General features: G+C 41.1%; 1 protein-coding gene and 1 long non-coding RNA gene across 4 annotated transcripts in view; one reads left to right on the top strand and one right to left on the bottom strand.

The window, feature by feature from the left end:
• The window catches only part of FYB1 (FYN binding protein 1), a 163,198-nt gene that overhangs the window by 90,014 nt on the left and 49,345 nt on the right, over nucleotides 1-23,839 (bottom strand). For all 3 annotated transcript variants that reach the window (XM_045037898.1, XM_011286424.3, XM_045037901.1), the window contains exon 2: nucleotides 10,574-11,735. In XM_045037898.1, the coding sequence (XP_044893833.1) occupies nucleotides 10,574-11,708 (1,135 nt within the window). In that variant the 5' untranslated portion in view covers nucleotides 11,709-11,735. The remainder of the gene's footprint in view (nucleotides 1-10,573; nucleotides 11,736-23,839) is intronic.
• LOC111556512 lies at nucleotides 22,195-23,450 on the top strand. The gene is made up of 2 exons (XR_002735961.2): nucleotides 22,195-22,828; nucleotides 23,199-23,450. It is a non-coding gene; the product is annotated as an uncharacterized LOC111556512 (long non-coding RNA).

Raw genomic sequence — 23,839 nt, 5'->3', positions numbered from 1 at the left:
CCTCCAGAACCGTGAGACAGAAATTTCTGTTGCTTCTAAGCCACGAGTATTTTTGTAACTAGCAGTTTGAGCTAACACACTGCCTCACCTTGTAACAGTCCACCCAACCAGTAGGTCCATTTAGATAATCACTCAGAGTTAGCGAAGAAAGCAAGAGTTCCCAACCGGCCGATAGAGATCTGGCAGAAGATCTACAAACCTCATCTGCTTTCATGCCACTCAGCCAGACATGATTGATTTCTCCCCGTGAGGACTAAGGACTCAAGGCTTCAGAGAAATCAAAGACGTCTTCTTTCTACAATATAGTGAGGTTTCCTGCCTGTTAAACTGCTCTATCAGGTCAAGAAAATCTTCTTTATTTTAGAGTAACATGAATGACAAATGTATTTTGTAAACTTGACTTATCCTCCTTCCACATGAGACTGCTTTTGAAGAAGCGGCTGAGGAGAAAGTCATGTGCGTGCATGTGTGCGTGCGTGTGTGTGTGTGTGTGAAGCTGAAGTTCTGGAAACAGGGAGAAGGGGGTCCTAGAGAAGCTGCAGTCCAGATCCTCAGTAACTGAGAGGATGTGAGTACATCAACTTCTTTAAGGTGACAATTTGGAACAAAAATAGAAAATACTGTACGAGTTAAAAACAAACCACTACGAGGGGGCACTTTTAGTACTCATCCAGGATCCTTTCTCCCCTTAATGGAGTTGAGCAACTGTTATTCCTGAATAGGGGGAACGAACACTCGAACACAATCTGGATACCTGTGGTATTTATCCGCCTTGCGCTTACTTTGGAAAGATTTTCAGCCGCCTGGTTGTACTCGTGGTATCACTACACACGATGCTCTTGAACGCCAGATGCACTACGTGATGGTTCTGAGAATTACAGGCAGATCAAGAGAATAGTGGTGTTATGTGGCAAGAACCTTTTCCTGTGCCTCAACAGATCCACTGCCAGCCCTGGAAAAACACACTCTCGGTTGCCAGGAGCATGCCGCTGGCTGAAGAAGCCGTTGTGTGCAGACGTGCAGCTGCAGAGAGAGGCCGACTGCTATAATAAATACAGATAGTGCTTCTACGACACCCGTTCTTACTTTGGGGAAAGAAAAACCTCATATGGTTTTCTGTTCAGATTTTTTTCTACAGCCAGATGTCTCACCTTCAGTTACTTTTTCCTGATAGTATCTATTGCCATTGGCTGTTGTACGTGTTTTCTCTACCTTTGCTGTGCCAGACAGAATAAAGTACAATCGTTTTTCTTTAGTGGCAATTTAAACGGAAGAGAAACATGTTTGTGTGTGTGTGTTTGCTAGTGGTTAATATGGCAGTTAAAGTCTCCGACTTCTAGAATCTTTCTTCCCTGTTTCTCAGATGCTGGAGAAACAAACAATCTAGTGCTCTAGGTGGTTCTCGGGGCTTTAGAGCCTTGCCATAACTATCATGATGGTGTTTCCTCTAAAAGAAACGGACATTTCCAGATATATTTGTAAAAACAAGCAGCTGGACTTCTCCTCCTGAGGCATAATTTGTTCTTTCAATAATTGGAGTTATTCATGTGTCATGTAAGTTAATTTCACTTTGGTTTGAAAATAAAAAACATATGCACAAAGAGGTGTCATTAGCATATGAACCCATAATATTCAGAAATAATTTTCATCACGGCCAAGAAGGAGCCTTTAGTGGCAAATGCATATGGTGGAAATCCAATCCTTTAAAAAAAGGATACTGGCTTGGAAATAGTTTTAGCAGATTATATGAAGCAAGGTATCTCCTGCCCAGTGAGCAGACTGAATTAAAACATTTACCCAATCTTCCTATCTAGTCTTTAAATTTCTTTTTTAGTTTTTAAAATATTTTAATGTGTGCAAACACAATTGAAAGTAAATCAGGAAGAGTGTGCATTTGATTATTAGGCTCAATATGTATTTGTATTTGATTTTTAGATTTGACTTTCTAATTTTTCTTTCTTAAGTATTTGGCATTTCATTTTAATGCTTTTCCCTCTATGGGTTACATGACTATTTTAAGACTTAAATAATTTAAATCAAATTTGGTATATACTAAACATCTCATATGCATTTTATACTTTATTTATGGGTAAGTCAGTCACTATAAAAGAAAATATTTATGTTGTAAGTTGCTGTATCTTCTTTGATCTAGCACAGATCCTATGTTGACATAATACCACTAGATTAGGCAATATTTCCATATTTTCTTTTGTAAGCAGCTTAAAAATATACCAACTTGCTGCTTGATCACAGGAAGTTGTTACAATAGGATAAATCATGGCATGTTGCTCCAAACTGGGTTTTACAGAAATTCCTCTGTCCTAACTAAGAAAAGCCATAGTCCCTCATACAGATATGGTTGACTATCACTATAAAGAAAATTTCCCCTGCAGATTAGATGACAAGTATGGACCACTGTTGTGCTAAAACTAATATTAAAAGACAAGCTGGCACCTGAACAGTTAAGGAAGAAATTTAAAGCCAAAGAAAGCACAGAGCAAGGAACCAGGAAGCAAAATATGTGGAGGGGGCTTTTCGATGACAAAAATGACTTAGACCCTGAAGAGAGGAAGCTGCCTTCCTCAGAGGTCAGCCCCAGTGTCCTCTCCTTCTTCCGGCTCATTTTCCTCTCCAGTACTCCATTCTTCTACTAGTCTCAGTATAAAGTAATTGGCTGTTAAAAGCTTAAAATATAACTACTCTCAGGGAGTTTTCAGGTTTTTAGAGGTCAGACACTACCCACACTCCAGAGGTAAACTCTCGTCAGGTAGCTGGAACTCTCCCTTGCCCTTCACCTTGATTGTGACCTGAAAAACTCTTCAGGATAGATTCCTGGAGTGGTCATTGGAATGTCTTTGACCAGCCAGCATAGTCCAGAGGATATGAAACAAGCAGTGACCATGCACTTCACATCAGTCTCCTTTCTGCCTTGTGAAGGAGTGCATTGATGGTTCCTTTGGAAGTGTTGCTGATAGCTAGATCATAACTGAAATGCTTATTTAATATTAATTAACAAGGGAGACTTACAGAATGTCCCTCCTCCAATTCCAAAATAAAATAGTAAAACTAAAATAGGGCAAGATAAATAATATCCCAAACTCACTTTAGTGGCCATCACCCCTAAAAATAAACATCAACAACTGTTGGATAAACATCAACAACTGTTGGCCTAGGGGAAGAAACAGAAGGTGCCATAGGAGGCAAATAAAGCTTTCCACTTGTTCCCTAGAATGAGGAGCAATACTGGGGGAAAACAGTGACTTGATTTGATTAATTTAAAATTTTTAAAGTTTGTTTGTTGAGAGAGAGAGAGAGAGAGAAAGAGAGAGAGAGAGAGAGAGAGAGAGAGAACATGCCAGGAAGGAGCAGAGAGGGAGAGAGAGAGAATCCCAAGAAGTTTCCTCACTGTCAGCCCAGAGCCCAACATGGGGCTTGAACTCAAGAACTGTGAGATCATGACCTGAGCCAAAATCAAGAGTCAGATGCTTACTGGACTGAACCACCCAGGTGCCTCCAGAAGACACTGATTTTAGAAAACCTGTGAGTTCTCCTTAGTACACTCCAGGTTGGAGAAGTGGGCTCAGGGGTGAGTGAACACTCTGGGGAAGGTCAAGGAGAAACCTATAGCGTGAAAGCCCTAAATACCATGACAGCATCATATCAGAGGCAGAAGGGGGATGAGCCACCATGATTGGCCTTGCCCTGGTATAGGAAACAAAATGAAATCTCAGAAAATGGAACAGCATCCAGCCCTCAAGACCAGCACAGCTATCTTTTGCTCCACAGAAGACTGAATTAGAAGCAACACTCAGAGCTGGTGAATTGATCATACTGGATTAGAACACATGCATTTGTCACCCATCAGCCAGATCAAAAGAAATTGGTGTGACCTCTATTCATATGGAACAGAAAATCCCCAAAAGCAAAGAGGAACATCTCTCAGAAAATACTGATGATGGAGTGATTGACACTAACATACTTTGGCTAGGTTTTTAAACCTTAAAGACAGAGGTTTCTTTGGGAATCCAGATAGAAAAGATAATCACGTTCAAAGGGGGGGAAATTCAGGGTGGTCCCAGACTTCTCCACAGTAAATTTAAATGCCAGAATGTAAAAATAAAGACCATGTAGATTGGTTATAAAAATGATGAAAACATTAGATAAAAAAATGCCCAAAGGTTACTGTTGGGATAAGGCAGGTTGTTTGTGAGAACAGGGTTTAGACTGAGGAGCTGGTTTATCTTAGAAGAGCAGAAGTTGAGAACTTAGAGAGAAAGATGAAGAATGGGAAGCTCTTAAGATTTGAACAGTGGCTTGTGGGCTTTTGTGGTTAAGAGAGGGAATGCTCTTTCAGAGGCATTTCTGCTTTATTTTATTTATCTTTTTGAAATATTTATTTATTTATTTTGAGGGAGAGAGTGCAAGTGGCAGAGGGCAGAGAGAGAGAGAGAGAGAGAGAGAGAGAGAGAGAGAGAGAGAATCCTAAACAGGTTTCACACGGTCAGTACAGAGCCTGACATGGGACTCAATCCCACAAATGGTAAGACCATGACCTGAGCAGAGATCAAGAGTTGGATGTTTAACTGACTGAGCCACCCCGGCACCCCAGGCATTTCTGTTTTAGAGTTAAACCCAAGTAAGCTGCCCAATTAACAGTCAATGGTTCCCCAGAAGTTTCAACCTGGAACAGAAGATCCAGAGGTCTTATGGCAAACTGCTTTCCCAAAGACCAAGGAAGGCAAACGAAGTAGAGTGGGCTCAGGATGGAGCCGAAAGTAAGAGTGACAACAGCCACAAAATGCACATCAGACATGTGGACAGTGAGCTAGCAGAACAACGTGGCCACCTGAAGCCGACCCATGCTTCACTTTCAGTCTGTGTACCATAGAGCTTTGCCTTTAACTTTTCAGTGTTCTGAACTGGCCCAATCTGTGAGATGTTTCAGAAAATGTGCCTGGGTACTGGCACAAAACCAGACACTCAGATCAATGGAACAGAATACAGAACCCAGAAATGGACCCACAAACATATGGCCAACTCTTCTTTGACAAAACAGGAAAGAATATACAATGAAATAAAGACAGTCTTTTCAGCAAGTGGTGCTGGAAAAACTGGGCAGTGACATGCAGAAAAGCAAACCTGGACCACTTTCTTACACCAAACACAAAAATAAACTCAAAATGGATGAAAGACCTCAATGTAAGACAGGAAGCCATCAAAATCCTCGAGGAGAAAGCAGGCAAAAACTTCTTTGACCTTGGTCACAGCAACTTCTTACTCAACATGGCTCCAGAGGCAAGGGAAACAAAAGCAAAAATGAACTATTGGGACCTCATCAAAATAAAAAGCTTCTGCACAGCGGAGGAAACCATCAGCAAAACTAAAAGGCAACTGACAGAATGGGAGAAGATATTTGCAAACGACATATCAGATAAAGGGTTAGTATCCAAATCTAAAAAGAACTTATCAAACTCAACACCTCCAAAAAAAAAAAAAAAATCCAGTGAAGAAATGGGCAAAAGACATGAATAGACACTTCTCCAAAGAAAACATCCAGATGGCCAACCAACACATGAAAAAAATGCTCAACATCACTCATCATCAGGGAAATACAAATCAAACCACAATGAGATACCACCTCACACCTGTCAGAATGGCTAACATTAACAATTCAGGCAACAACAGATGTTGGCAAGGATGCAGAGAAAGAGGATCTGTTTTGCACTGCTGGTGGGAATGTAAACTGGTGCAGCCACTCTGGAAAACAGTCTGGAGGTTCCTCAAAAAACTAAAATTAGAACTACCCTACGACCCAGCAATTGCACTACTAGGTATTACCCAAGGGATACAGGTGTGCTGTTTTGAAGGGACACATGCACCCCCATGTGTATAGCAGCACTATCAACCATAGCCAAAGTATGGAGAGAGCCCAAATGTCCATCAGTGGATGAATGGATAAAGAAGATGTGATATACATATACAATGGAGTATTACTCGGCAGTCAGAAAGAATGAAATCTTGCCATTTGCAACTACGTGGATGGAACTAGAGGGTATTATGCTAAGCGAAATTAGAGAAAGACAAATATATGACTTCATTCATATGAGGACTTTAAGACACTTAACAGATGAACATAAGGGAAGGGAAGCAAAAATTACATAAAAACAGGGAGAGGGACAAAACAGAAGAGACTTAAATATGGAGAACAAACAGAGGGTTACTAGAGGGGTTGTGGGGGGGGATGGGCTAAATGGGTAACGGGCATTAAGGAATCTACTCCTGAAATCATTGTTGCACTATATGCTAACTAACTTGGATGTAAATTTAAAAAATCAAATTAAATTAAAAAAGAAAAAAAAACCCAGAAAACGTGCCTGGGATGTTTTTTAGGTTCCTTGTTCTTAGATTCCAAGTGTACAGTATTATATCAAATGCCTGTAGAAACTCTGCTGTAAAAAAGTCTACTTACCACCCCCCCCCCAATTTTTAAAATGTGTTTGAGCATACAATCCCTTTCCCTTGTAATGGTTTGGAGCAGCACACATTGATATAACGTGATGTATAAATATCCAATTTTAGAGAGAGATAGTTTAGGGTATATGAAGGAGAATCGTGCCTCCTCCTATCCTTGCTGCTGAAAATAGCCCGGGCACCTTTAGGTTCCAAACTACTGCTGGCTGGATTAGTCGAAGCGATGCATAAGCAGGTATGGAGGGGTCAGTCACACCATTAGCCCTTTGCTAATACCCACTGGGACCCTGGCCTTACCTCTTCAATTGTCAGGATGCTTAACTGATCATTCTTAAAGCTAACATACAGAAAGATGAGCTTAGTTTCTCTCCAGTATTAAGAACAAGACCAGGAAAAGGGTTGGATGGAATATTTCCAAGCAGATTTATTACTAACTCCCACATGCAAACCAACAGTCAAGCCAGGGGATCTTAACAACCAAAACTTTGCTGGTTGGGCACACACTCATGCTTAGGATGAACTCTTCTCACCGCTGGCCCAGGAAACAAAAGGAACCAGAGACAAGGTTAGTTTAGAAAACATTTTGATATTTTGGATTTTTTATCTTTTGAAAGTTTAGGCTTTTGTAATCCCAAATGGTTCTGGGGGAAAAAAGTTATTAGCTTCATGTTCAGAAAAACAGTATGTTATATTCGAGCTTATGGTTTACTAGTAAGTCAGTCAAATAGATCTATAATATAGACCCCATGTGTAATATTCATTTCACATGGAACCTCTATTCAATGGAATGCAAGCCTACTGACAGGGGTTACCTAATTCATTAAAGTAATTGCTAAGCTATAGAGAATATTAATACTAAAATCTGATTAAATAGACTTTGGTGGGATGACAGACCCGAGCAATGAACAAGAAGGTATTATTTCTATGCTCCAAATAAATAATGTTAAGCAGACTGGTGTCTGTCTTCATGTAGCTTACGGTGGTATTTGTAGTTAAAAAAAAAAAAAAAAGTTTCAGCCAAAGAAGAGAGAGAGAGAGAGAGAGAGAGAGAGAGAGAGAGAGAAGAATGAGAATTCTTTGAATATCCCTTATGCCCCAATTATTATCTCAAGATATCCTATGTTTCAAGAGAAGGAGCCTAGCAGGGAGTGCGGTGAGGGGGACCCTAGCCCTGGAATTAGAGACACCCAAGGATCAGCTCTGCCCCTGCTTAGTCACGGTACAGTCTTGGGCAAATTACCCAACATCTCTGAACTTTAGTTTCCTCATAGAATTCTTATTTCATTGGGTTCTTGGGAGGAGCAAACAGAGTAGTGTGTATCTGGTATGTAACAAGTCCTCAATAAATAATACATATTTTTGATGGGCAATATACTGGACAAAGATGATAAAAGATGGAGAGTAGGTCTGGGGAAGAGGTTTAAGGGGTTGGATGTGAACCTGGAAAGGAAGGAATCAGGTAGAAGGCTAAGAAAAAATAGTTTTAGAGCTTTGAAAACCTGCAGAGTAATTAGATGAAGCATTGGTTAATTCGAACACTATATAGTTTCTAAATCTGGTATATTTTTAACCTTCTTAAGTGGAAGGCTAAATTCCTTAGTGTAGTTTGGGAAAAATAGCAGTGGTAGGATCAGGAGTCAGCAGACCTGCCTGTTAGGAAATTCTCAGTGTTCAGAAAATAACATATAAGTCACCTATACAAGCTTATTTTTTGCAGCACTGTTTTGAAGAGAAAAGGTTTGGAAACAGTACAAGTTCTTCAATCGATTAGGTAAGTCATTCATTTACCAGAAGATTATGCAACTCTAAAGAATATTCAGTTACCTCTTATTAAAATATGAAAAGATATACAAGATTTTTTTTTAAAAAGCAAGGATCAAAGCATTGCATATAATGTCCTACTTCTTGAGTATAAAGCCAAGGGGATTAATATCTATGTTTACATTTGCTTACATAGACATAAGGAAACTGGATGGACATAGAAATTAAGAAAAGTGGTTTCTGTGGAGCAGAGGCTGAGAAGACCCAGAAAATGACAGACAAGGACTGTATATCATTTTATACTTGTTTTTTTTTTTTTCAGCCAGATGTAATTTCTATTTTAAAAAAAATCAGTTAAAAAATTTAAACATTAAAAAAATGTGAATGCTTTAAAGGGGTGTTACCCACAATTTAAAGTTAGGAATCTGCTTGCTTTATCCTGACACTAACCTGAGGTCAGTTCAAATCAAGAAGGACTGAGTTTTGATTTGCGAAAAAGGTGGATGAGGAGGGAACTGCCTCACTTTTGGAGGATAATATATTCCAAGGGATCTGAGTTAGAGGTGGGATACATTATAGGAGGAGTTAGAGTCTAAATTGTGTCGTGGGCACTTGAGCAGTAGGGAGGCAGGTCAGCGTGGGGGAAAGGGAGAAAAGAAGGCAAGGACCCACTCTGCCTACTGGGCAGTTTGGCCTCGGTCCCTTGGAACTTTATCGCACTGGTGGTCAGCTCAATACTGACCAATACTGACAGTCCCTTGCCGGGATTGTAGAGCAGTGGACTCCATTAGCATTTCAACAGCATGACACAAGACAACTGGTTACCACCTCAAACCTGGGAGTTGAGTGGAAATAAAGATGGAGAACATGGAATAAAACGCCCAAGGATTTCTACTTAACATCACTAAGTTTCCCTGGTTTGATGTTAGAGGTTAGACGGAGGTTATGATAGCTAATTTTTTTTTTATTTTATCTGAGGCACAGAAGAACTAAGGGAAGTCAGAGGGGATCTTTTAGAAATTGTCACAAAAATAATGTTTCTGAGTTATGGACCAGTATTAAAATGAGAAGGTGACAGACGAGGAGGACACAAACGTGACAAGGCTGAATCCTTCTAGAAGATGGATAATCATGGCATCATTTCAAATGTGCTTTCTACAGGATAGATTAATGGGGGATTTGATCACTAATCTGTTGATCAACAGCAAGATATTGATCTGAGGAAGATGATAGACTGCAAGATGCTTCAGAACCGAAAAAGAAAAACATACTTATACTTAGAACTGCTTTAATTAGGCCATATTTTTGTAAGGAAGAAAATATGTCCGATAGTGGTGTGGTCACTATTCCACAAGCATCCTTTCTCCACCTTCCCCAATAATAAACAATAGTTGCACATTATTGGCCTAAAATATTAATCATTTCAGGTATAAGTGAGCTTCCATTGTCACTCTGCAGGGTTACAATGATGTGGGAAGTCAGGCCATTCGGCATCAAGTTTTAGCACGTGCCATAGGATTGTAACATCTCCGGAAGAAAATTAAGCTATTTACCCCGAAGGAGACTAAAGTGTCCCTTTGGCTTATCCTAGTTAGGTACTACTTTAGGAATCAGCAAAGTTCAGAAAGATTTGTGTCGAGAAATAGAAAACAGCTGAACTACAAAACAGAAAGTGGCATTTCCTGAGCCCTGTTTCCTCTCTTATTTGAATATTGGGCTTAGGAAACGCATGATGACAGTTTGGACATTTAAGATCACTTGGAAGCGGTTTTCTCAAGCTCTGTACTATTGACACTGGGCTGGCTATTTTGCTGGGGCAGGCTGCCCTACGTGGTCCGAGATGTTTCACAGCCACTCCGGTTTCTATCTGCTACCTGCCAGTAGCAACCTCTGGTAGTGACAATCACAACTGCCTCAAGACATTGCCAAATGTTCCCGGGCATCAGAATTGATCCAGTCTGAAAACCATCAACCGAAAGGTTTGCTCATCTTTCTGTCTAACTCTTTTGTGGCAGTAAGGGGAACACACCTTAGCCTCATCCAACAGAAATGAAACCCAGCTAAGGAAGTAAATGAAAGCAAAACCACTTATCGATCAAGTGGATATATTTCCCTTCCCACCCTAAAAGCGGCCCACCAAGGCACTTGCTCACAGAACTAAGGATTTTTGCCTTTCACACCTCCCATACTGAAGCAAAAAAAAATGCCAAAGAAAGGTCACCACATGCCAGGAGTCCCGGTGATGGAATCATTCCTTGTTATAATTTTTTTCCCCAGAAGGCAAAACACCCTCTGCTGTAGAACAAAACTTGTTAAATAGCGAACGAGAAAAACAACTCACTGTTTCCAGAAGCGGCTTTGCGGAATCTCGTCAGGTCAACATTTGGGGGTCTGCTGGGCTTTGGTGGCGGTGGGCCCAGGGTGAACAGGGGAGGCAGGGGCTTCTGCCTAGGGGTGGCTGAATTCTTGTCTCCCTTTTCCTTCTCCTGACTTTGGCCCCATGGCCCTGCCCCTGTCAGCTTAGAAGGCGTCTTAGGGAACTTGGCAGGAGGAGCCCCAGAGGCCGGGTCCTCCTGATTCATTTTGCTCAGGAAGACGTTCTTAGCAGCATCTATCTTCCTATCTTCTTTTTTCTCCTCAGCATTTTTGGAGAGGCCTGGGCTTCCTCTGTTCACGGCAGGTTTCAGAACCACGCCAGGGAAAGGTGAACTTGACGTCTCTCCTCCCTGGTCTTTATTTTCTTCGTCATGCCTTGTTGGTTTTAAAGGGGTCATTTTGGACTTGGCTCCAAGGGGGGTCGGGAGGCCTTTCTGTAGAGACGCGTTCTTGGTGGCGTTCTCATCTTCGTGGCTGTCATCACTACTCAGGGATGGCTTCTGGCCAAAGATGGGCTTGGTTAAGAGGGGCTTGGGGTCGTGGTCTTGGGAGGCTGACCCAAACTTGCCTTTAACCCCAGCCAACTTGGGGAACACTTGCTTCTGCTCAGTTTCCTGGGCTGGGGGATTAGAGCCCGGCTTGGGGCCTGGTGGCTTTAGGTCGTGGTCTTCGTTTACATTGTGAAGCAAAGGCTTATTCCCATGGGGCCGGGGAAACACAGGTTTGGAATCTTCTTTGGGCACATTGATGGGCTTGGGGCCTACAGGTTTTGGAAATCCCACTTTTACCTCAGGGTCTCTGGTGGCTGAGTTTGCCGGTGGTCCAAATCTTTGGCCCACTCCCGTAGGCTTTAGAAACGGGGGCTTGGGCTCCTTGTCGGGCTTCTCCTCAGATGAAGGTTTCACTGCCAAAGGTGGCTTTGGGGACCCAAACCTAGGTACGTTGCTAGGTCCCGCAGGAGGGCTGGCACTTCCTTGGTTGTTGAATAGGTTCTTTTTAGCTTGTACTCCTGAAGGTGAGCTTTGCCCCGCGACTTTGAAGGGGCGGCTGTTGACAGAGACCTCCTCCGTGGGGTTGCCCCCCGTGTTAAACTTCGCCATGAGGGACTTCACATCTGCTTTTGTGTCCTACAAGCACAGGGAACAAAAACTAACTGAGAGCCAGAAGTCTCACTTGCACAATTTAAAATACTACACTCTAAAGGGCTTCCTGGTTTGAGGCTTGCAGCGTCCCTGATTGGTTAGGAAGACATTGTAACACTTATCTTCCTCTATGGCAAAATAATCTGTGAGAGTTTCTTGAAGGGGAGGGCTGTTGCTGTGCATAGAGTGTTTTGTTTTGTTTTGTTTTGCTTGTCTTAGACTGACTCGTCTATTTCTGTTTGTTACAACTTACCTTTTGTCTTTCTCCAGCTCTCCTGTTGGATTTCTTCTAAAACTTGGTGTGTTTCTCCTTTGTTTTACTTGACAAAATATGGAAGTGACTAATAAGGGACTTCTTCCATATTTTACAGTCGGGCCTCTTAAACAGAAACTGCACTTGAAAAAGTGAAAATAAGTTCTTCTATAAATCCAGCTGGCACGCTTTCTACAGCACGGCCATGTTTAACATCTCTGTGGTTTGCAAGAGGACTTCTGGTCCCATCCACGTTTAAGGTGTTATCTGCTTGAGAACTGAGATGTGGCAGAAAAGCTCACTCATTTGGATAAGTAAATAGTAAGTGAGTTTTTCTACTTATTTGTAAATACTGAGTGCTGCTGATTCAATTGGAACCAGACTAGCAGGCAGAATGTGATCACCTCCCAAACTGGTCCTCTCTTGGGAACCCACGGGGAAGGTGACCAGGAAGCAGTAGAGACTGGCTGGGAAGTCTCACATCCAGCCTTGTCGTTTCTCCAGTCTCCTCTCTTCTAGAAGGACATTTAACACTCCCTCTTAGAAGGCCTGCTGCACAGTTTCTGTCCTTGTCTAGAATTAGGATATTACTCAGTAAAGACAACAAATAGTTACCCTTCTCTGAATATAATCCCATGTAGTCTGGAAAAATTCATGGTGTGCTTGCTCTTTCTTTCAAAAGCAAGGATTTGACATTTTCTAGTTGTTCTAGAAATATTTGAAAATCTGAAGCAGCAAAAAAAATCACTGAAGATACACCTGTGGCCGTGACAGTTTCCATTTTTGTTCTTTAATATTCACCTAGAAGATGTTTTATTTCTCTCCACTACCACCTATCTGGCCACATGTCCAAATACATCTCACTTTTCAATGCCCTACTCCGTACCACAAAACCAGATCATGGGCTCAATATATGGAAACTATTATTAGAAATATTGGGGGGCGCCTGGGTGGCTCAGTCGGTTGGGCGGCCGACTTCAGCTCAGGTCATGATCTCTCGGTCCGTGAGTTCGAGCCCCGCGACGGGTTCTGTGCTGACAGCTCAGAGCCTGGAGCCTGTTTCAGATTCTGTGTCTCCCTCTCTCTGACCCTCCCCTGTTCATGCTCTGTCTCTCTCTGTCTCAAAAATAAATAAACGTTAAAAAAAATTAAAAAAAAAAGAAATATTGGGGCGCCTGGGTGGCTCAGTCCGTTAAGCGTCTGACTTCGGCTCAGGTCATGATCTCGTGGTCCGTGAGTTCGAGCCCCGCGTCGGGCTCTGTGCTGACAGCTCAGAGCCTGGAGCCTGTTTCAGATTCTGTGTCTCCCTCTTTCTCTGACCCTCCCCTGTTCATGCTCTCTCTCTCTCTCTGTCTCAAAAATAAATAAACGTTAAAAACAAAATAAAAAAAAAAAAGAAATATTAAGTAGCCTATTCAAGGGCTCACAGCCAGGAACTGCGAGCACAGGAATGTAAACTCAGGTGTATCTAGGGATCTGAAGTCCACAAATGGTCTCATTCCTTCTTGTATCCCCACAACACGTGGGCTGGGGTCTGACACCTTCAGGCTTCTAATGCATATTCGGGGAAATAAGGGTTGGCAATGAGCTGAATGAATACTGCGGCTTGCAATTTAAAAGACGTGGTGCCCTCACCTGGAGTTTTTCTTTGTTCCAAACCACAATGTGTGTGTGGTTGCAGGATGGGGGAAGGGAACCTAGGTGCTAGGAGGAGAAAAGCAGATGAGAACACCATTTTCCAGTTTGAATTTGCTCCTTTAACTTATTACCCTATCTTCAAGTTGCTGAGAACATCTTGTTTTTTACATTGTCTACCTTGACCACTCTTTTTGTCCCCATGATATCTTCCAATCCTCAAACAATCCCTGAAGGCTGTAGGCAGGAAGACAGCAGGACTAGGGAGAGTTGGGGTGCTGGGGGATAGAATGGGAGAAGATGGGTCCTTCCCTGTGTCCTCCCAAGGAGATCACGGCTGCAGAGACTTCAAACCCTAACACAAGATGCATACAGAAGTATTAACACAAAAACGTGCTCCCCATCTGTAAGAAAGTTGGTCTCCGGGGAAGAACTCCTTTATTCTGGACTCATTTTATATTTTGCAATGTATATTCTAGATCTATAATTTATTCTAGATTTATAACAAGAAGCTACATTGCAGAGTGGTTAATAGCACAGACTGGGGAGCCAGACTGGCTGGGTTTGAATCTTACCAGCTGTTGAACTTAGGGCTGGGGACATAAGGTCTCTGGGCCTTAGTTTGCTCAGTTCTATCATAGGAATAACAACGCAGCTTCATGGGGCTATTAAGTCGATTAAGCTAATAACTGTAAGCGTGCTTGTAACATCAGAGGGTCTCCTAGTTTTATACCACAAGGGAAGCCTTAGGAATCATGTAGTCCTCCTCTCTCACTGCACTGGAGAGGAAAGAGCAACTAAAAGATTACGGCAATATCGTACTTAGTGATCGCAACTGCATATCTTGGGTTTCATGGGGGAAAACCCATGAAACAAACAAACCCATTGTCAAACTCCACGTCCTGGTTTTACAGTAGAAAATATGGAAGTGGTTGATTCAGAACTGGAACTTAAGTCTCTTAGCTGCCAGCCCAGACCCAGGAGGCCATGCAACATCATGGTTAATAACCCAGGCTCTAGGATTATTGAGTTGGGTTCAAATCTTGATTTTGTCAATTACTGGCCATGTGACCTAACAAGTTACTTAACCTCTCTGAGACTCAGTTTTCTTCCTCTGTAAAATGATAATAATAACTCTCCGTTTTTCACAGGGTTTTGTTTTTAAATCAAGATTAAATGGATGAATGCATGTAACATTCTTAGATCAAGAATTACCTGTACTGCACAGCCAATGATTGTTTGCCAACCTTATTTTTTATAATTCACTAGTCATATGATATCATTTTCTCCAGGTGATCAAATTCTGAAGTTATAATAGTTCACATTATGGTTTTTTTAAAAAAATTCTTTTTAATGTTTATTTCTGAGAGAGAAAGAGAGGTAGAGAGAGTGAGCGAGCATGAGTGGGGAAGGAGCAGAGAGCGAGGGAGAGACAGAATCTGAAGCAGGCTCCAGGCTCTGAGTTGTCAGCACAGAGCCCAACGCGGGGCTTAAACTCATGAACTGCAAGATCATGACCTCAGCTGAAGTTGGACGCTTAACCAACTGAGCCACCCAGGCACCGCAGTTAATGTTATGTTTTAATTTAATTTAATTATATTTATTTTATTTGTTTTGAATTTTAAAATGTGAGTGTAGTTGACACATATTACATTAGTTTCTGGTGAACAACATAGTGCTTTGACAAGTTTATACATTATGCTATATTATGTTCTTTTTTAAATGTTATTTTTATTTATTTTTTTTTAGAGAGAGAAAGTGCATGTGTGTGCATGTGTGTGAAAGGGGGAGGGGCAGAGAGAGAGGGAGAGAGAACCCCAAGCAGGCTCCACCGTCAGCTTAGAGCCTGGTGTGGGGCTCAATCCCATGACTGTGAGATAATAAGAGAGACATTATCAAGAGTTGATTGCTCAACACACTGAGCCACCCAGGAGCCCCATATGTTATATTATGTTGTAATTTTAAATCAATGTGACTGAGGGGCGCCTGGGTGGTGCAGTCAGTTAAGCATCCGACTTCAGCCAGGTCACGATCTCGCGGTCCGTGAGTTCGAGCCCCGCGTCAGGCTCTGGGCTGATGGCTCGGAGCCTGGAGCCTGTTTCCGATTCTGTGTCTCCCTCTCTCTCTCTGCCCCGTCCCCGTTCATGCTCTGTCTCTCTCTGTCCCAAAAATAAATAAACGTTGAAAAAAAAATAAATAAATCAATGTGACTGAAACACACATACTGCTGGATAACATAATGGAGTTATTGTGTTGGAGTTTGGTTTACCCACACTCTGAAACTTTTCACTGAATGTTGAAAGATAGAGAAAGAAATAGTAGTAAGTTCTTACATAGGATGGACACTTTGAAGAAACAGGAACTGCTAATAAATCTGGCCAATCAGTAGCCCAAACTCTACAACTATTTAATCACTTATTCTGACTGCTTAGCTTTAGGAGTTGTTTGATCATTATCATTGTTTTAAGTTTATTAGAGAAGATTTTCAACATCCAGATTTGCCCTTAATCTTAACAATAATAGCTAGATTTCTTGCATAATGGTAAGGATAGAAAGGTAAAGATGATAAAAAAATTTTTTTGACATTCTTTCATCCTGATTTCATTGCCTCACCAGAGGTAACCACTGTTCTCAGGGTCTTATGTATATTTCTAAGCTGTGCATATGCAATTATATATAAACACACACACACACATACACACACACACACACACATTCTTCCTGTCCCCACTTTTTGCACAAGTGGAAACCCTTGCTTTGCAGTTTGCTTTTTTCCAGAACTGATAGTTGCTACATACGAGCCCAGCTGGATATGTCACAAGCAACCATTCTGATTGCTTGGTACCTGTACAATTCCAGTGGTTAAATATTTTCAATATTATCTCTGTCATCTTCCCTTACAGTTGATCCACATCAGTGCATATTATTTGCACAATTTTTTTAAACAGATTTTTATTTTATTTTATTTTTAGAACGGTTTTAGATTTACAAAAGCACTGAGAAGATGGTACAGGGAGTTGCGTCTGGTTTCCCTTATTAACACTTTACATTAGTTTGCAGAACCTTTTTAACTTTTAATGATTGGGCCCTACTTATTCCTAAGAAGAGGTATTTAAATCTGGAAGACCTTTTGAGTTCAGGATATTTTAAGTAAATCAAACATTTCATCTCAAATTACTCAAATTTCTTTTCCAAAGTCATTTGAAGCAATTCATTATGATTTCCCTCTGTACCTACATTTCCATCTACTTATATAACGTTTAGTACAAACAACTCCCATCTCTTGCTCTATAATCACACAGATGTAACTGTGGAAATGCTGTTGATAGAAATGAATTTCCTTTAGCCCCCATATATTTTTCCCTTCCTCAGAATTGTGTATCTTCACTGGCATAAACTTACCACGCTTTCCACAACCCCCAGGGAGGAGGCTGTGAGTGAAAATGCATTTGCTACATCCGCTGCATTGCTAGTTAACAACTCCAGATTCCAGAAAATCTTTCTTTGCTTTTAGCAACTTATGTGAAGGTAATGGATCAAGTACATACTTAAACAAAGGCTGAGATGACATTTAGGACAGGCATCAAGAAACTGAACACATTAAGAAAATGTTCCCCTTTGTAGCTAGTTTGTCTATGTGTTTTCATATCAAAAATTAAAAACACTTTATCACTGTTGATGATAACAGGGTTTTGCTTAGTTTGGGATTTATTTTTTTTTTTTAATTTTTTTTTCAACGTTTTTAATTTATTTTTGGGACAGAGAGAGACAGAGCATGAACGGGGGAGGGGCAGAGAGAGAGGGAGACACAGAATCGGAAACAGGCTCCAGGCTCTGAGCCATCAGCCCAGAGCCTGACGCAGGGCTCGAACTCACGGACTGCGAGATCGTGACCTGGCTGAAGTCGGACGCTTAACCGACTGCGCCACCCAGGCACCCCTGGGATTTATTTTTATAGTACTCATACTTTTAAACGTATCTTGGATATTAGGTGAATCCAGTGGTTCTCAATGAGAAACATTTTTGACAATGTCTGGCAAAATCTTTGACTGAGATGACTGACCAAGGGAGTGTTCTTGGCTTCCAGTAAGGAGAAGCCAGAGATACTGCTGAACATCCTACAATGCACAGGACAGCCCCTCAACAAAGAATTATCAGTCCAAATAGTGCTGCGGCTGAGAAGCCCTGAGTTAATCTATCACTCCTGGATTATTGAAAACACTTTACCAGAAAGTCTGCTTTTGATTTTTGTAATAGAATATAATCTAAAGCCTATAAATACCTGTGTGAAAACTAAATAATACAAAAAAACTGTTGCTAGAGATTGTTTTCAAAGTTCCATGTCTTTGAAAGTGTCATCTTTGTAAAGTTTCATTTATGAAGCACACAAAAGATAAAGCAGCCATGAATCATGGGGAACTAATGAATTTAAAATTGAAGCCTGACTTTACCTCAAGATGTGTTTGTGTCATTTTTGAAAATTTTTTTAGTGTTTATTTATTTTTGAGGGAGAGAGACTGAGTGTAAGTGGGGGAGGAGCAGAGAGAGAGACACAGAATCCAAAGCAGGCTCCAGGCTCTGAGCTGTCGGCACAGAGCCCGATGTGGGGCTTGAACTCAGGAACCACGAGATCATGACCTGAGCCAGAGTTGGACGCTTAGCAACCGACTTTTCTTTTTAAAGAAAAAAAGGCACTCCTCTTTTCTTTTTAAAGAGACTTAATCTTCTATACTCAGTGAACTTGGAAAAGGGAATTGCTTTAATCTGAAAACAAACTTTCTTAAAACTATTTATTGTCAGAGATTACTTAATAAAACCACTCTACTTGCTATTAGTTGTAAAGACAGAGTTAATAGAAGTTGGTTGAAAATACAGTACTTGTTACAACTTCTCACAAGATGATAGATGGCAGGTTGGGCACTAGAGACAGTGAAACTGCAATACGCCTTTTTCATCCCCGTTAACACTTTCTAAATATTTAAGTACCTAGTGGATTCTAACTTAAGTACACACTGTGTCTACTCTTCTTCCCCAGTGAGTTGTAAGAGCAGGGAACTGTTTTTATTTTTCTTCCTCGAAAACAGCCCCCCTCTGCCACCACTCACCCAAACAAGACCTCCCTAATGCCTGGCACATTTCTTTCCATAATATCTATCACACATACTGGCTGATGGGCTGAGTTTACTTGAATTTCACCATGATTGAGCCCACACATGATAGCTGGGGACATGATTTCCTTAGCTTCTTGAAGGGTGTTGAACCCCTCTCATGAATCTGTTTTGAAGAGCTCTCTGTCTCACAGAGTCTCTACCTCATTGTGAATGGGCCATGATGGATTCCAGTTGGCTGAGCCTCCGGGGTTGGAGGAGCACCAGGCCCCTCTTCAACAGGATGTGGGAACAGGCTCCTCACCACAAATTGAGTTCTCGGGGCAAGCTCAGGCTCTGCAGAATGGGCACGGGCATAGGTAGGAGGAGCTGATGGCGGAAGCGGTGGGGGAGCCCTCACAGGACTGTCGGCGGCTTGTAAAGGTGAAGATGGAGCTGCAGACAAGCCCGGCAGCCAGCCTCCTGCTGTGAGGCGTAAAGGAGGAAGAAGAAAACACCTGGCACGAGTGGGGTCTCTCTGGGAGCTGTGTTGCTTGGATCCCCTCAACACAGGTGAACTTGGCCATTTCGCTTCAGGAGGCTGGCCTAAGTACCTTAGCAGAAAACCTCTGCCTCATTATTCCCCCTTGTATTACCTCAGGCACCTGTTCTGGATCCTTTCCTTGTTCCTACTGTGTTCTCTCTTCTAGAGGGAATTGAAGTAGAGGAAACAAGATAGTTCAGCAGCAAGTAAAGCTCAGCCAGTGATGGCCCACTTTCCAAATCCTGTGTCACCTTGGACTCTCAAGGTATATTGATGCTTTAGGCTTTTATGTACCTTCTGTATTTAAAATCGGGCTTGCAAATCACCATCTTTCTACAAAGCAGAGCCTTCAAACCTTTCTGGTTATCCTACCAAATAGCTCCTGCACCAACACGGTTCTGACTTTGTCACGGCTTCTGATGCCCTAAGCAAAATGGATCAGGAACTTCACTGTGACTTCTTACATGTTTCTGAAGTTTGTTCTGCTATAAGTTGTTGACTCCTTGATGCTAATGGAATGGTGACAGGATGTAGAGAATACGAAGTCAGATGTTGGTGGTAGGGAACGACAAACAGCCCCCAAACCGTTTATTTTTGTTAGCCCATTTTGCATAGCTTATATAGAAAATGTAACTTACATTTGCTTACTGTATAATTCACTCAGCCTGAGTTAACTAAATATATCAACTAGAGGATAGTCTCTGAGGAATTGACATTTTGGCTAACAAACTTGTAGGTAATTGAAGTGTTTTCATAGATGTCTTACTAGCGGCTTATTTGGATCTTAAGACAATATTTAAGTACACTCCATTATGTGACAGAAGTTCTTTCATTTTTCCTGTGCCTCCAACTCTGTCATCCCAAAGAGATCTTAATTTCATTTACTATTTCTAGTGGTTATTCTATTTTTATATATACGTAGTACACACCAGCAAAATAAAACTTACTTTGCTAAAAACATACGAGATCTAAAATAAAAACGCTTGATGGCTGAGAAAGATGCTGTTTGACCTGGGAAAAAATTACATAGAAATGTTCTGCTTCCTTTTTTCTCAGTCTCCATGTTCCCTGCAGCACAGACACAAACACACAGACACAGATAGACACGGGAGCCCGGGCCGTGAGTTCTCTCTCTGCACTTGACAGGAAGTTAGAAACCGAAAGTGTATGGTCTACGTGGAGTGGGCTGGGGTAGGGAGATGAGGCCATCTATGGGGTTTTCTAGAGACTTCCTTCCCAGCATGTGAAAGTTCTGTGAGAAGAAATCGGCTCAGAAGAGGAAGGTGTTGACAAGCTAATCAAGACCGGTTACAGTAAAGGATCCGGAGTGTGAATGGAGGAGAATGAACCTAGCCATTAGAAGTGAGGGATTATGAAAGATTCCACAAACAGAAAGGGAAAATTTGAAACCCCACTCTACAGAACATGGCGGTACGAAGCCCTCCCTTCGTGTCCCCCTTTGCATTCCTGCTCCGTCTCTCCTTTTGAACTTTGAAAATAATGCATTCAGTATTTAGTAATCAGGATTTAACAGTGCGTTCACCTCACACCTCTCGCCTCGCTTCTCCTCTCCCATAAGTCACAGTAATAAGACTGTGTCATGAGATGAGCAACTTCTCTCACCTTTGTCACCACGGGACTTGTTAGAGCAGGTTGCACCCTTTCTTATTAAAATCGTGCTGTTCTCAATTTCAGACTTTTCATGGTGTATATCTTGCTCTTAACACCAGCTACCCTCTTTCCCCTGGTCCCTCATCTTTCCAAGGTGCTTCATGGCTTCCACTGCTCTGGGCTTTCACTTATCCATTCCTTCATACATTCCTTCATTTTCTTCTGAGAGAACTGATGACTCCTTGCTAATGTGCCAGTAGTTGTTGGATGTAGCACATAGCCACCATCTAGTTTAAAATTTGTGCTTATTAAGATTACTCATTGCAGGGTCCGAATGCCCTCAACCCCCCCCCCCCCAAGCTATGTACACTTGCATGGTTAGCAAAAATTTCTAGAGTTTGGCATTTTATATCTGTTCTAGTTCTATTATTAGACCTAATAATCACATTTTAAAACAAAATTTTACATACAATATCTTATTTGATCCTCTCAAAGCTTGATTTATTCCTATTGTCAGAGAAGGAAAAACCAAGCTCCAGCACATGGTAGAAAAGAGAACTAAACCTAGGTTTTCTGACTCTAAATCCCATGTTTGCCTAAATACATCAGAGGAATCATGACTTTCTTTCCTTCTTGTATGGTTACAAGTTTGAGTTTGAATCCTCAGCTCACATAGAAGACAAATTTCTCATTCTGATCCAAAACGTCTTCCACCTAACCTTAATGATTTACCTTCTGCCCAAGAACCCTTCATTATGGCAGGTGGTGTGTTAGTACTTGTTCTACCCACGGTCACGACCATAGCAGATCTGAGATGAGCAAGGAGACAAAGCAAGACAGGGGATATGGGGCCTGAGGCCAAGACATCCTGCTGGACTTTGCAACATCACAGGCAATCTGAAAAGGGTGAGAGAAGACAAAACAAACAATGCCGCTGGCTTTATTTTTGATGCTTGGTCTCGGTGAGTGTCACATCAGGGTGGGATGTTTACTTGGATGACCTATTAGGTCTCTTTTCTCCCCAAACAACTGCCCCCTAGAGTCAGTGACATGAATAATCCAATGGGCAGTTCAGGGGCCTGGGGCACCATTCGGTTCATCCATTGTTCCCCTGGGATGGTGTTTGTTATTCATCTGGCTGCAGAAGGAAGTTGAAGGGTGTGAACTGATCTAGCCAGGGAAGGAGGCTATGATTTGGGAAGGCCCAAGGCAAAAATCAGATTGATAGCAATGAATTCATATAAAAATAACTCCTTTTGTCTGGATAAAAAGCAATGTGTGTGTGTATATATATATATATGTATGTATACACATACATACTGTTAACATCGATGGTTCATTCAAAGAACAGAAATAAAAAATTAAACACACCAAAATCCCTTCTTGTTTTTATGATTTTTAAAATTCTGTGGTTTTCCTAAAGAATGAAAATACGACAGAGAAAGTCACCTGTTATTTTAAAATAAAGATATCCTTTAATTAAAATATTTAACCACATGAGCTATTACTTCACACCCATTAGGATGGCTATTATAAAAAAAAAAACACCAGAAAATAACAAATGTTGGCAAAAATGTGGAGAAATTGAGCTCTTGTGCATTGCTGGTGAAAATATAAAATGGTGAAGCCACTGTGGAAAACACCATGCTGATTCTTCAATCCAGCAATTCCACTCAAATAAGTGAAAATGGGGACTTGCACAGATATTTGTACACCCATGTTCATAGCAGCGTTGTTCACAGAAGTCAAAAGGGGGAAGCCATCCAAGTGTCAGCGGTGGAGGAATGGATGAAGAAAGAGTGTTATATGCACACAATGGAATGTTATTCAGTCTGAAAAAGGAAGAAACTCTTTAGTGCTACAACATGGATGAGCCTTGAGGACGTTACGTTAAGTGAAATAAGCTAATCATAAAAAGAAAAATATTGTATGATTCCACTTATCTGAGGTACGTAGAGTAGTCAAATTCATAAAGACAGTAAGTAGGATAGTGATGATCGGGGGCTGAGGGTAGGAGGTGATGGGGAATTAGTGTTTAATGGGCATAGAATTTAGTTGGGGAACATGAAAACATTCTGGAGATGGATGGTGTTAATGGCCATAGTATAGTGTGAAAGCACTTATGACCATGGAATTGTACACACTTAAAAATGGTTAATATGGCAAATTTTATGTTCTGTATATTTTACCACAAAAAAGTGGTGTAAATAGTTGAGTAGTATCTGAAAGATTATTAAATTAAATGAAAACTCTTTGTAAATGATACAATTGTTTTGATATTTTTCCACAGTGGGATATTTTCTTTCTTTTTACCCTAGTTTTAGTAATTGGAAGAGGAAAATGAACGTGACTCGAAATGGAGGAGAAAATGATCTTTCAACAAGATCAAGCTTTTTGAAGACATTCTACTGTCCGGATGAAATTTTGTTTGATTGAGAATATTTTTTCAAAACTTTTAAGACGTTTTAAATGACTTACATATAAATGTGGCAAAAATGTCACAAAGGACCAATGTCAGATCTCTAATATAAATAAAAACAATAAAAAATTACTTGAGTGGTATAAGCACACCTCACTGACTAAAGTTATTTTTGTAACTGATGGGTTAAATAAACAAAGGTGTTTTGGATGGTCTCCTCTGACACGGGACAGGGAAAGTTAGAAGAACAGGGTATGGTACAATCACCTTGGGAGATTTTTTTCAAGCAGCTCATGGTATATGACCCATCCTATCCTGCTAAGGGTTTCTATCATCCTATCATCTAAGGGTTTCTTTATGCATAAGACAATCACCAGCCCTGCCAACCATGAGGACAAATGGGAGCATGTGGCATGTTGGGATACCAAAGTGATTATAAACACTAATAATGAACTATCAGAAAGAGAAATTAAGAAAACAAACCCATCTGCAATAAAATATCTAGGAATAAGTTTAATCAAGGAGGTGAAAGTTCTTTAT

The sequence above is a fragment of the Felis catus genome, chromosome A1 (assembly GCF_018350175.1).
Source record: "Felis catus isolate Fca126 chromosome A1, F.catus_Fca126_mat1.0, whole genome shotgun sequence".
NCBI classification, from domain to species: Eukaryota; Metazoa; Chordata; class Mammalia; order Carnivora; family Felidae; genus Felis; species Felis catus.
The sequence above is the reverse complement of the archived record's forward strand: the minus strand, read 5'-3'. Positions and strand labels throughout refer to the sequence as shown.